The sequence below is a fragment of the Xyrauchen texanus genome, chromosome 32 (genome assembly GCF_025860055.1).
Source record: "Xyrauchen texanus isolate HMW12.3.18 chromosome 32, RBS_HiC_50CHRs, whole genome shotgun sequence".
Taxonomy (NCBI): domain Eukaryota; kingdom Metazoa; phylum Chordata; class Actinopteri; order Cypriniformes; family Catostomidae; genus Xyrauchen; species Xyrauchen texanus.
The window spans coordinates 18,962,995-18,975,020 of NC_068307.1; the positions used below are offsets into that span (position 1 = coordinate 18,962,995).

At 34.7% G+C, this 12,026-nt stretch overlaps 1 protein-coding gene and 1 pseudogene across 1 annotated transcript; one reads left to right on the top strand and one right to left on the bottom strand.

Annotated features, from left to right (window-relative positions):
• Positions 1 to 1,708: 1,708 nt before the first annotated feature.
• LOC127625778 (ubiquitin-conjugating enzyme E2 J2-like) lies at positions 1,709 to 6,724 on the bottom strand. The gene is made up of 6 exons (XM_052101135.1): positions 6,585 to 6,724; positions 6,311 to 6,351; positions 2,924 to 3,026; positions 2,683 to 2,821; positions 2,506 to 2,586; positions 1,709 to 1,971 (listed from the first exon to the last, which is right to left on the bottom strand). Exons 1-6 carry the CDS (start codon positions 6,722 to 6,724, stop codon positions 1,723 to 1,725), a joined length of 753 nt encoding a protein of 250 aa, XP_051957095.1. The 3' UTR covers positions 1,709 to 1,722.
• Positions 6,725 to 10,889: 4,165 nt separating this feature from the next.
• LOC127625780 (serine/threonine-protein kinase pim-3-like) lies at positions 10,890 to 12,026 on the top strand (annotated as a pseudogene).

The following is a 12,026-nucleotide window of genomic DNA, read 5'->3' on the forward strand; positions in this document are numbered from 1 at the left end:
ATAAAATAAAAATATATTGTTTTAATTCTTATGACCATTGTTGTTGTTTTGTTGTATCTGCTTTAATGATAGTTGTTATTTGTGTGAAGTCACCATTATGGTGATTAGTGTTAGCTCTGGTGAACTTTGAGCCTGTTAAATTGAAGCCACTCTTCTTTCCTCAGTTGTACTTTACAAAAGTGCAGATATAAGACATACGCATAACTCAGTTTGAATAATTAAATAAAAACAACGAAGCTTCAATAATAGATGAGTTAAGTTTACTAGCAAACTATACTTAAATAATTAAGTTCGCTTTACTTAAGCCAAAGAAATATGTTTACTTAGAAAAGCATGCAACTCATTGCCTTAAAATATTCTAAGTAGGGCCAACTAATTAGATTGTACAGTGCAATAAATAGCTTATAAATATGGCATTACACCACTACTACATGTTGATTAGTTTTTTTATTTATATTTTTCAGGTTATCAAAATGAATGCTAGTAGACTAGTGTTGTAAATAATCATGTTAATGATGATAGCTTATACTAATACTTGTACAACACACATACATTAGTTATTTCTCAACTTATTTTAATCTATTATTTTCATCTTTTGGTTTGGATTCAAAGGGTCTTGGCTCAGATGTGTTAGCAAGCTACAACATGCAGAATTGGACAGGAAAAAGGTTAAATGCTTGTTTTTGAAGGCACAACAGAAACAATCTGTTGCTCATTTTGTTATGAAAAGGACATCATATATCACATATAAAATACAAGATAACAATGATGGAAAAAGAGAAAGTGAAATGCAAATTTTAACCATTTTAATCAGTATTAAAAAGAATGATAAACCAATCATATTTTTGAGAAAAATACATTTTGAGTATATATTTGAATGTAACTATACAGATATTCACTCTTCCAGCAGTTAATTTGCATTACAAAAGAATAAATCAAACCATAATTTTGCATTAATCCAACTTCCATTTTTGTAATTATTCAAAACCTAATAGTCATTCATAACATAAATTGTAAATTGATTGAGGGAATAAATAGGAATGAGGAAATACTGATTAATTGTGTATAGTCACATACTTTAATATAGTTGACAAGCACTTTTAATAATGATTTAATGTGGAGATATGCAACATTTAGCTTCAAACCAATTGAACTACAACACTTTTCATTACGTAAACCATGAGTGCTGGGAAACAGAATTCGACAGGGGAATTTGGAATGTCATAAGTGTGCAAGGACCCAAGAGAAAAAAACAAAGCATGAGGAAGAACTGTAACAGATAATTAGAGGCTCAAATTATTCTTCAGTTCATCTGGTCAGTGGTTGCAAGTTCAATCAAGAATATGACAAAAGCTGTTATTCTCTTCCATCATGTCACTGAAACACACTGGCTCAGTCATTCAACAGTACTTTGGTATTACTTCAACTTCAGAAAGCCTATTAGGAAGAGAGGATGGGTCAGATTTGTCAGCTTCTGTATTCTGAAATAATTTGGGAAACAGTAGGAGCACTATTAAAAGTTTTTATTTTGATCTTATTATTTAAGATTTATGCATTTCAATTTCATAACAAAATTCAATGAAATTGTATTGTGAAATATTTAGCCAAATTAAATATTTAGTTTTTATTTTATTATTAAAGATTACTCAATTCAATTTGATGGAATTCTGTTATGAAATTGAAATGTGAAAATGGTCATGTCAGTTGTTTCTCAGTCAGAACTTATTTTTGTAGCGCAAACTTGAATGTGATGGCAAAAACAACAATGCTAGCTATAACAAACAAGGTTGTAAGTGTTCCCCTAAGGTTTTGATTTGGTTGGTGGTGTGCCCGAGGTTGTCTGGGCTTTGCCCTCCGTTTGGGCACATGACCATTAAGGGCAGGATCACCAACTTCTTGAGCTCTTTTAGGTTTAACACGGAGAGCCTGCGTTACCATGTCTTTCTGAGTCTTTTGCTTCATCTTGATCTCCTGTAAGGGACAAACAAATTAGCACTCAGGACACTTTGTCAAGCTCAGTAATGTTACCATAGTGATTACATGAAAAATTATCAAACAAATGTTTTTTTTTCTTTATGGATATATGTTTATTAATAACTATAAACCAACATTTGGCCTCAAACTAGATAGCAAACTAGATACTATTATTAATAAGAGTATTCATTTTATTTAGTGTAAATCTGTTTACATTTTTTATTCATTTTAAAATTGTATAAAAAGTTATTTAATGAAGTATAAATTAACTATTACTTTTATTTAATGTTTGTTGCTGAAAATATATAACGATACGGCACAAATCAGGTTTTTAAACATGTCCCATTTATTTAAACATGTCAGAAATAAAAAAAATTAAAAAAATGCATATAAAACTGCTCATATAAGATGAACAAATAAAGTTTTCTGAAGATTAAGCACCTCCTTTCACCTACCTGAAAAATAATATATTTGACTAATTTAAAGATTTTCAAGACCTATTTGTAACTTTTATCCTTTTTTTTTTTTTACCTCCACAACATCAGGAAAAAGCTCACAAAAAACTTTGTCCTTCAGGTTGTAGGCTAAGCTCTGATCAGACAGCTCTCTTTTCTGGAACAAAGTAAAAAATCCTTATTCTGGGAGTATGAATGCACACAATTCCTTACAAAGTAAAAAAAAATTAGTTTCTTTCTTCAGTGTACATACAGTATAGTCAGAAGTCTCAATGCTTCCTAATGTAGGGATATTTTCCACCATGAAGCTCAGCAGTCCTGTAAGTATGGCAGAGACTGACCATGCAGGATTCCATGTGTCAGGATGGTAGTCACTTATGGACAGGCATAGCCTATATTAAAAATAAGCAGATACATGAAAAACTCTAATGAGCCACAATGGTTTTATAGTTGCATTATATTAGATCACGATAGCGACCGATTATTGACTTTACCGTGTATTGCAACTGAACCTTCCATTAGGCGTTATCATATAAATACTAGGTGGTTTGAATGGAAATTCTGGGGGAAACATCAGTTTGCCATGATAGTAGCCACCTACAAACAAATAAGAAATATGTGCAAACAATAGCCTACCACCTCCTGTAATACCTATGCACTATAGGCAAACACTTACAAAAACCCATGAAATGGCTTGCCAAGCATAGTTTTCTTTCCTGTTTTGTTGTTTAAACGGGAAGTTTGGGTATATGGCATATTGAAGGGCTCATCTATTTTTTTAAATCATGCTGCAGCCACAAACCATGGTTTGTTACTTGCTAGTCGGTGGGAGGTGGTATTATTAATTTACATAGTGTAAAATGAGCAGTGCAGGGTATTAACAGATTACATGTAATTTGCAGAGATGGGACCAAGTCACACATGTGCAAGTCTCAAGTAAGTCTCAAGTCTTAACCTTCAAGTCTCAAGTAAGTCCCAAGTATTTTTTTCTTGGGCAAGTCAAGTCCAAGTCAAGTCACAGGCTATGTCAAGTCAAGTCCAAGTCAAGTCACAGGCTATGTCAAGTCAAGTCCAAGTCAAGTCACAGGCTATGTCAAGTCAAGTCAAGTCACAGGCTATGTCAAGTCAAGTCCAAGTCAAGTCACAGGCTATGTCAAGTCAAGTCCAAGTCAAGTCACAGGCTATGTCAAGTCAAGTCCAAGTCAAGTCACAGGCTATGTCAAGTCAAGTCCAAGTCACAGGCTATGTCAAGTCAAGTCCAAGTCAAGTCACAGGCTATGTCAAGTCAAGTCCAAGTCAAGTCACAGGCTATGTCAAGTCAAGTCCAAGTCAAGTCACAGGCTATGTCAAGTCAAGTCCAAGTCAAGTCACAGGCTATGTCAAGTCAAGTCCAAGTCAAGTCACCTTATTATTGTAATTTTACCTGCAGAATCTGATCATAATAAAGTGAAAAGACAAGATATAAGTAACTGTCAGTAAATTACAATACTCATGTTCAGTAAAATACATCACGGAATCAAACAAAATTGTAACTTCATAAAATTATTTATTTTTCACTTCTGCCAACAGTGTTTGAAATGTTTTAAATTTTCAACATTGAGTCCATAAAACAAATAACAGCTTAACATCCAACAGACTCTCTCAAACACAGTTACGTACATTAAACTTTGTTACATTTCTCCTCTCTCTCTCACACACACTCTCTCTCTCACACACTCTCTCTCACACACACACTCTCTCTCCCCCACACCCACACTCACTCACTCACTCTCGCGCTCACACACACACACTCACTCTCGCGCTCTCACACTCCCACACTCACTCACTCACTCACACAGAGTATATCCATAAGCCTATTTTTGCAATGTCTGTGAGTGGGAAACGTTGATGTACCAGCGCGCGTGAACGTCATGGCAACGTACAAAACAAAGTACCTCGCGCTGGAAACACTTAACGTAAATGCGCGTAACTAACGTAAATCAAGCAGGCTAGTATGCAGCATAAGCCACGAAGTGTTGGCGAAATAAAAAATTAATGGACAGATTTTTTTTTTCCAGAAAACTTCTTGCACAAAATAAATTCAAGCACTTTCAAGGACCTGTATCTATGTATGTTTATTTTCAAGAACTTTCCAGGGCCTTGAATTTTATTTTTCAGATTCACAAACTTTCAAGGATTTCAAGGACCCGTGGGAACCCTGCTATTATTACATTAGCTAACTACCAACTAACCAGATAAAATTAACAAATTGACAAGCACTTACTGGGCAGAATGGCTCTTCAAATGGCGGACTGAAATTGGAGGTTGTCGTCTGGCTGTCCATGATCTTAACTTTGCATGTCTTGCAAAGCTGTTCGATCTTTTGCCATCTTGATAATAATTTTTGAAGCCGAAAGCGATGACCCTCGGTAACGTTACCCCTCCGGCTGACATGTTGATGTGTTATCTGATCTAAGTGGGCGTGGTGTGTAAGGTACGAGAGGGCATGGCTGATGATAGCCTATAGTGTCGTGATCCAGTGATGACAAAACTATTCTCAGCCTGCGCTCCAGCTGGATCAATTTGATTTTTTTAAATAATTTATATATTTTATATTCAAACTGAAAACATGATGTGATTAACACTCAAGTCATTCAAGTCTTCGTGTCTCAAGTCAAGTCAAGTCCCGAGTCTTTAACTTTCAAGTCCGAGTCAAGTCTCAAGTATTTTATTTTTTGTCAAGTCAAGTCACAAGTCATAAAAATAGCGACTCGAGTCAACTCGAGTCCAAGTCACCAAGTCACAAGTCCCCATGTCTGGTAATTTGTATTACGTAATCAGATTACAAAATAAGTACTTGTAACCAGATTACATTAAAATTACTCGTAATCAGATTACAGTTACTTTTTATGGATTACATGATTACATATTAATCAGGCAACTGCAATAAATTGTTCATAATTAATTGATCCCTCTAATTCTTCTTTTTAAATATTTAAACATTTTCATTCTAAATCAGTCTGCAGATGAAATCTTCAGGTGTTTTCACAGGGGAGGAGGGAGGGTTTTGAAAATGCATTCAGATCTGATACAAGCTATCGACCAGGTGGCTATAATTACACTGAAGATAGAGCAGTAATCCACATATTAATGAAGAACTAATTGCATTAGAGTGGTACAGTTAGGTTTAGTTTTGTGAATTGCTTTTGTACTCAAAAAATGTCCATGAATGCACTTTTGCTTTTTTTTTGGTTATGTTGATTCACAAATATATCTGGTCTGAGCTTTTACCACACATGAATAGCATTTGTAAAAAAGATCCTTAGAAAGAACATTTAAAGTGCCTTATTCATTTCACATAGAAACAGGCAAATAGTTGATGAAACACACACACACACACACACACACACACACACACATATCATATCAATTCTCATTTTGATCCAATAATTTCTTTAATACACTAAAGCAACATTGTCAAAATGGTACCAGCTTACACTCAAAAGCATTCCACATAAAAAAACAAGAATTAGGTCTGTAGTATTCCAAAAGTAATCAGATTAGATTATTTTCAACATGTAATCCAATAGGTTACTTTACTAACTTCAATTTAAATCATGTAATTTGTAATCAGTACCAGATTACAATTCAGAAGTAATCTATCCAGTACTGAAGATCAGTATTCAATATTTTTGGTCCCAAAGAGACTGTAAATGTTCCATGCATATATCTTTCAAAAGTTAATATTTTTAAATTTTGAGGAGTAAGCTAGCATAAAGATGTCCTCAAAGCATGAAACACATCTAGAATCAAATCCACAAAACTATCATTTTGATTTTATCTTAGGTCTTAGTTTATAAACATTTGCACAGCTTCATAAAAGTAAAAGTATTCACCCCTACCTTTATAAGGGGTTTTCTCAGGTCCACGAACAACATAATGCCTGGTGTAAGGAATATTGCTTCATGAGATATCAACAAACACTTTGTGGTGTTAATTCAGTACAAAGTTTCATTTCACAACAATATTTTGATTTGTATGCTGAGACCTCTAGACAGTTCTACAATTATTTTAGAAAACATTGAATTATGTTCATCTAGTTATTTTCACTTTCATGTAGGTAGCAAACACAGCAAGATCACAATATTTCCCTGTATAATTGAGACGGATTCCTACCATTCCAGTATATTGGAGGGCAGAGGCTCAGCACAGATGTAAGGCACAGGGTCTTTCCTTAGCCTGAGGTAATCCTGCTTTAGTCTACGAGTTGCTGTTGTTGTGTTCTTTTTACTATGTCCTGCTTCCTTGCTATTCATCTGAAATAAAGTTAAACTCAATAGTCACCTATACCCAATCCTCAAAACATGAAAAGATTAGAAATGTATTAAAAGGTTCCAAAAACATAATTTATTTTTCCACTCAAAATATCTGATAGGGTTTTGATAGGGGTTGTAGTTTTTTAGTAATTAACATTTTAAATCTGTATGAAATAAATAAGAGGTCAGTTTAACTGTACGTTCAGCACTCTTTATAAGTACAAAGTCTAAAAATGGATTCTACACCACGAATAAACAGTAAAAATGAATATACAGAATAAAAAAGCTTTAATAAGATTGAATTAACTTTAGCTAATTTAGCTAATAAGATACTTCTATCCAAATACACTAAACATCATATAAATAAGGGATAAATAGTCTCACTCACCATTTTGTGTTCTTACCTTAGAGGTAGAAACTTAAGGCACTTTGTCCTCATCTGGCACACAAAAATCTGTTAGATCTGTTAATTGAAACCGGGTGAAAAACGGAAGGTTTTAAATGAATAACAAAGAGTGTCTCTCAGTCTAACAGGTCTGACAGTTCTTTTGATCATTTGTGAAATGAGTTATGAGAAAGAGAAAATGAAGGTTGTTATTTCTTGTCACTTTCAGTTTTGCTTTGTTATATAGGTGAATACAATAGCGTAGCAGAGGCTTCTTCTGTCTGGTGGACCAAGTGAAATTATTGATTGCACGAGCTCTGTAAACTCATAGTTGTATATATTTATCTAGGATTTAAGGACTTTCCCTAAAGTTTGTCAGAACTTCTTAAACTACTTCAAAGAGTTCTCATCAAAAAATCTCCACGTGCAGCAATGACAGCTTTGCAGATCCTTGGCACATCAGCTTGTCTCAGCTGACATTTCTTAACCACACTTCCTGTAGCACTTGTCAGAAATGTGGCTGTCTTGTCAGGCAAGTTTAACTTGTCCCACAAAAGTTCAATAGGGTTTAGATCCATAACACTCTTTTCCAATTATCTGTTGTCCAATGTCTGTTTCTTTGCCCATTCGAATCTTTTCTTTTGGTTTTTCTGTTTCAAAAGTGGCTTTTTCTTTGCAATTCTTCCCATAAGGCCTGCACCCCTGAGTCTTCTCTTTACTGTTGTACATGAAACTGGTGTTGAGCATGTCAAATTCAATGAAGCTGTCAGCTGAGGACATGTGAGGCATCTATTTCTCAAACTACAGACTCTGATGTACTTATCCTCTTGTTTAGTTGTACATCTGGCCTTCCACATCTCTTTCTGTCCTTGTTAGAGCCAGTTGTGCTTTGTCTTTGAAGACTGTAGTGTACACCTTTGTATTTTTTGGCAATTTCAAGCATTGTATAGTATTCATTCCTTAAAACAATGATTGGCTGACGAGTTTGTTGAGAAAGCTGTTTCTTTCTATTTTTTTGTGTGCCATTTTTGACCTAATATTGACCTTAAGACATGCCAGTCTATTGCATACTGTGGCAACTCAAAAACAAACACAAAGACAATATTAAGCTTCTTTTAATGAACCAAATATCTTTTAACTGTGTTTGATATAATGGCAAGTGATTTTCTAGTACCAAATTAGCAATTTAGCATGATTACTCGGAGTGATGGCTGCTGGAAATGGGGCCTGTCTAGATTTGATAAAAAATGACTTTTTCAAATAGTGATGTTTTTTTTTTACATCAGTAATGTCCTGACAATAATTTCTGATCAGTTGGAATGCCACTTTGGCGAATTAAAGTACCAATTTCCTTCCGAAACAGCAAAATCTGTACATTATTCCAAACTTTTAGCTGCCAGTATATATATATATATAATTTTTAAATAAATCTATAATATTCTTAATTTTCTGATAATGTCATGTGTCACAATATACTAGTCTGAGGTGTCATAACTTGCAAATTTGATTCATTTTCATCTTAATTTAGATGTACAATCATAATGTTTTTTACAAATCTTTTTTTTTAATTATTTGTATGTGGTGTTCCTTTTTTCATGGTAAATAAAATACATACAGCATACATTTGCTGTAAGATATTAATAAGCATGCCATTTTATCACTTTGTAGCTATGACGAGAGTAAAGAAAAAGCATGTCTTTAGACCTGCTTTAGCAGTTCGAAGAGCAGAACCTGCAAAAGTCACGAATGGGCTCCGGCTCACTCACAGTGATATGCGTGGGCACTGGTTCGCTCACAGTGATATGCGTGGGCCGGGAGGCGGAAGTCACGAATGTAAGGCAATGAAGGCAGACGAAGGTTGAGGATCCAAATGCAGCTTACTTTATTACTAACAAAATACAAAGAAAAACCCTCAATGGGGAAATAAACAAGAACAGAGAACTCGGGCAGGGAACACAGACCAGGCTAACTACATTCACAAACATTCAACGACAGACAAGGACTGAACCAAAAACCAGGATATAAATACAAAAACATGGGACAAAGGGGCCAATGAACAAACACAACACAAACTAGATGACAAGGTGATTAACAGAAACCAAAAGGCAAATTAACAAGGGCAGGTGAAAACAATGAACAGTGAACACGAGGGAAAACAAGACTGTGGAGCTGCAAAAAGGGACAAAAGTGAAAACTATGGAATAACAAAGGGACAAAAATGGAAAACAAAGGGGCAAAGGTAAAACAAGACAAGGTCATACATAACAGAGACAGCAGATCTATTGAAAAGAAGTGTGAAAAAAAAGACTGACAACAGGAGATATCTCTGAGAGAGATCCTTACTCAAAATGAATATCAAGATTCTGTTCAAAAGCTTTTCACAGCAATTCTGCACATTTTATTTTATACTGTTTATGCAGTAATATGGAGTCTGTATCAATATGGAGTATGTATTACATTAATTCAGTGGTGTTACTTTAATATTTATCCACAATGTTTTCCTTCCTTCAGAGCCAGTATTATTATTTGAAGTTTTCAAATCTTAAAATGATTTTAATCCTTTAAAAATATATATTTTTAAGTTACTACAGTTTATTTGGCATTTTATATTTATGTCAAAACATATAAAGAGATAGCCTAACAGTTGTTCCTTGACTGAAATAGAATTGACTGCAAAATTCCACCAAATTGTTTTGAATTTTGCAGTCAATTATATTTCAGTCAACTGATAACGCAATAAAGCAATTATATTGAATTCTGAAGACATTTTGGAATAATATAGAATTTCACTTCAAATATTCAAAATGATTTAAAAATCTAAATGTCCTTATGCTATTAATATAGAAGAATAAATTATTTTCCAATACATTGCAATAAAATATTATTTAATTTATTATTTAATTTAACCAAAATGCTTCATTGTCTACTTAAAGATGCATTCATCAACTTTTCCTCATTAAAAAAGTTTAACTCCTAAAGATATGAATTGTCATTTTGCAATATATGTAGGAAATCATGAGCACTCACATTAAAATTAAGACCAGTCATGTAGCTGTTTTATTCTACATGGAGAGGATCCGCACATGGGGGCTGCCATGTTAGAATCACATGACCAGATGAATACTACTCGTTTAATCTCAGTAATCATCCTGTTATTTGACTCTTTCACTCATTGATTAAAGTAATCATTGCTGACTGTGGCATGCATTTCTACAATGGCATCTGAAACTGAAAAGTGTTGATTTTAAATTATGCTGCATTCAAGAGGCTAGTTGTCCAAGATACAAAGAAAAAAGTTACTGAGTGCACCTGTAATTGTAATAGCCTACTCTTATAATATATCATATCATATCATATCAAAGCATTATATGGTATTTAAAGATCGCTTAATTGAGGAAATTTAAAATACAATGAAATATTGTTTTAGAGTGATTCTCATCAAATCGTATATAGAATGCCCATACATGGATAAGCTTTCCAATGTATATCAAAGATACGTTGCCTATTTCCATCTTTTCTATCTATTTTAAGACACCTTAAAACTTATATAAATCTTAAAAACATTCCTAATTTGTAAGCAAATATATTGCTAGAATACAGTTACAATCCCTTTTATGGATTGTAAAGATTCTGAAAAATGCTTATTTTGTGAGCGTTCTAAAAGTTTTTAAGATGCCATAATAATTCTTATTCTAAGAACGCTTTAAATTCTATATAAACCTGTGGATCTCTGAAGTTTGGTCATTCTGCATTGTGTTTCCAAAACGCAACACATCAATAATGGGGCAGTGTATCTCTCGCAGCACCACAACTGAGCAGGAAAATAACACCATGTACAATTCCACCCCATGTACACGTCAACCAACTCCCACCAAGGAGGTGAAGATGGAGATCAAACCCGATATTTGAAGCTAAATGTGACAGAACTGTGGAAGAGAAGTTGGCCCAGAAATATCAAACAGGTGGGGATAAAAAATCTGTGGAGCAAATTAAAGATAGAGGTGATGGAGAGCATCCCAAAATTAAAAATATGTTCTTGAGGCACTTTTTTGACTAAGACCTGAGAAAAAGGCAATCAAAGACAGAGCAGTTGAAGAAAGGGTAGACAAGCGGGGCAGAAAAGAGGGCTGTGCAAGTGAGGTGGAGACAGTGAATGAGGGAAATGAGACTGTGCCATCTGATGTCCACACATTAAAAGATCAAGTGGAATTGCACACAGCTAATGAAGTCCACACACCACAGACAGAACAGCAAGAGAACCTAACACAGCAGGAGCATGAGGTTGAAGCTCAGGAAAAAACACCAGGGGCAGTGCAAGTGATAACCAAAGATCACTTGAAAGTTTGCTTCAAAAAGTAAGAAAGGCAGCATTACCAGCTACTATAATGTAGAGGAAAAGGTGGGCCAAGGTGAATGTGGAACAGTGTTTGAAGGACAGCGTTTATCGGATGGCCTTCATGTGGCACTAAACTTGTCACAAAGACTGAGGAGATCAAATGCATCAGAATTTATGGCCATCACAGCCATGTTCCTGTAGAGGTAGGACTCAATGTCCTTGTGCAAAAAGGACCCAGCGTTCCTCAAATTGTCCAGCTGCTTGAGTGGTATGATGAACCATAGCAATACGTCATGGTTTTGGAGTGGCCCTCCAACTGTGAGGACCTGTTACAATTTATGCTCCACAAAGGTCCCATAAAAGAGGATACAGCATGTATTGTGATGTGACAAGCAGTGCATGCTGCATACATACAGTATGCTGTAAATGTGGAGTATTTCATAGAGATATCAAACTACAAATCCTGTTGATCAACAAGGACACCATGGGAGTCAAATTCATAAGACTTCGGCTGTGGCGTCCGGCTAAGGATATTCCCAGAGAAAAGAAATGTTGAGCACAGAAGCATACTGTCCCCCTGA

Bases quoted from the DNA above. Each gene is read 5' to 3' on its own strand.
- LOC127625778 (XM_052101135.1), bottom strand. From the start codon at position 6,724: ATGAATAGCAAGGAAGCAGGACATAGTAAAAAGAACACAACAACAGCA. The intron at 6,352-6,584 runs GTAGGAATCCGT...TCCTTACACCAG, and splicing joins CCCTCCAATATACTGGAATG to GCATTATGTTGTTCGTGGAC. The intron at 1,972-2,505 runs GTAAAAAAAAAA...TGTCCCTTACAG, and splicing joins TTTTTCCTGATGTTGTGGAG to GAGATCAAGATGAAGCAAAA.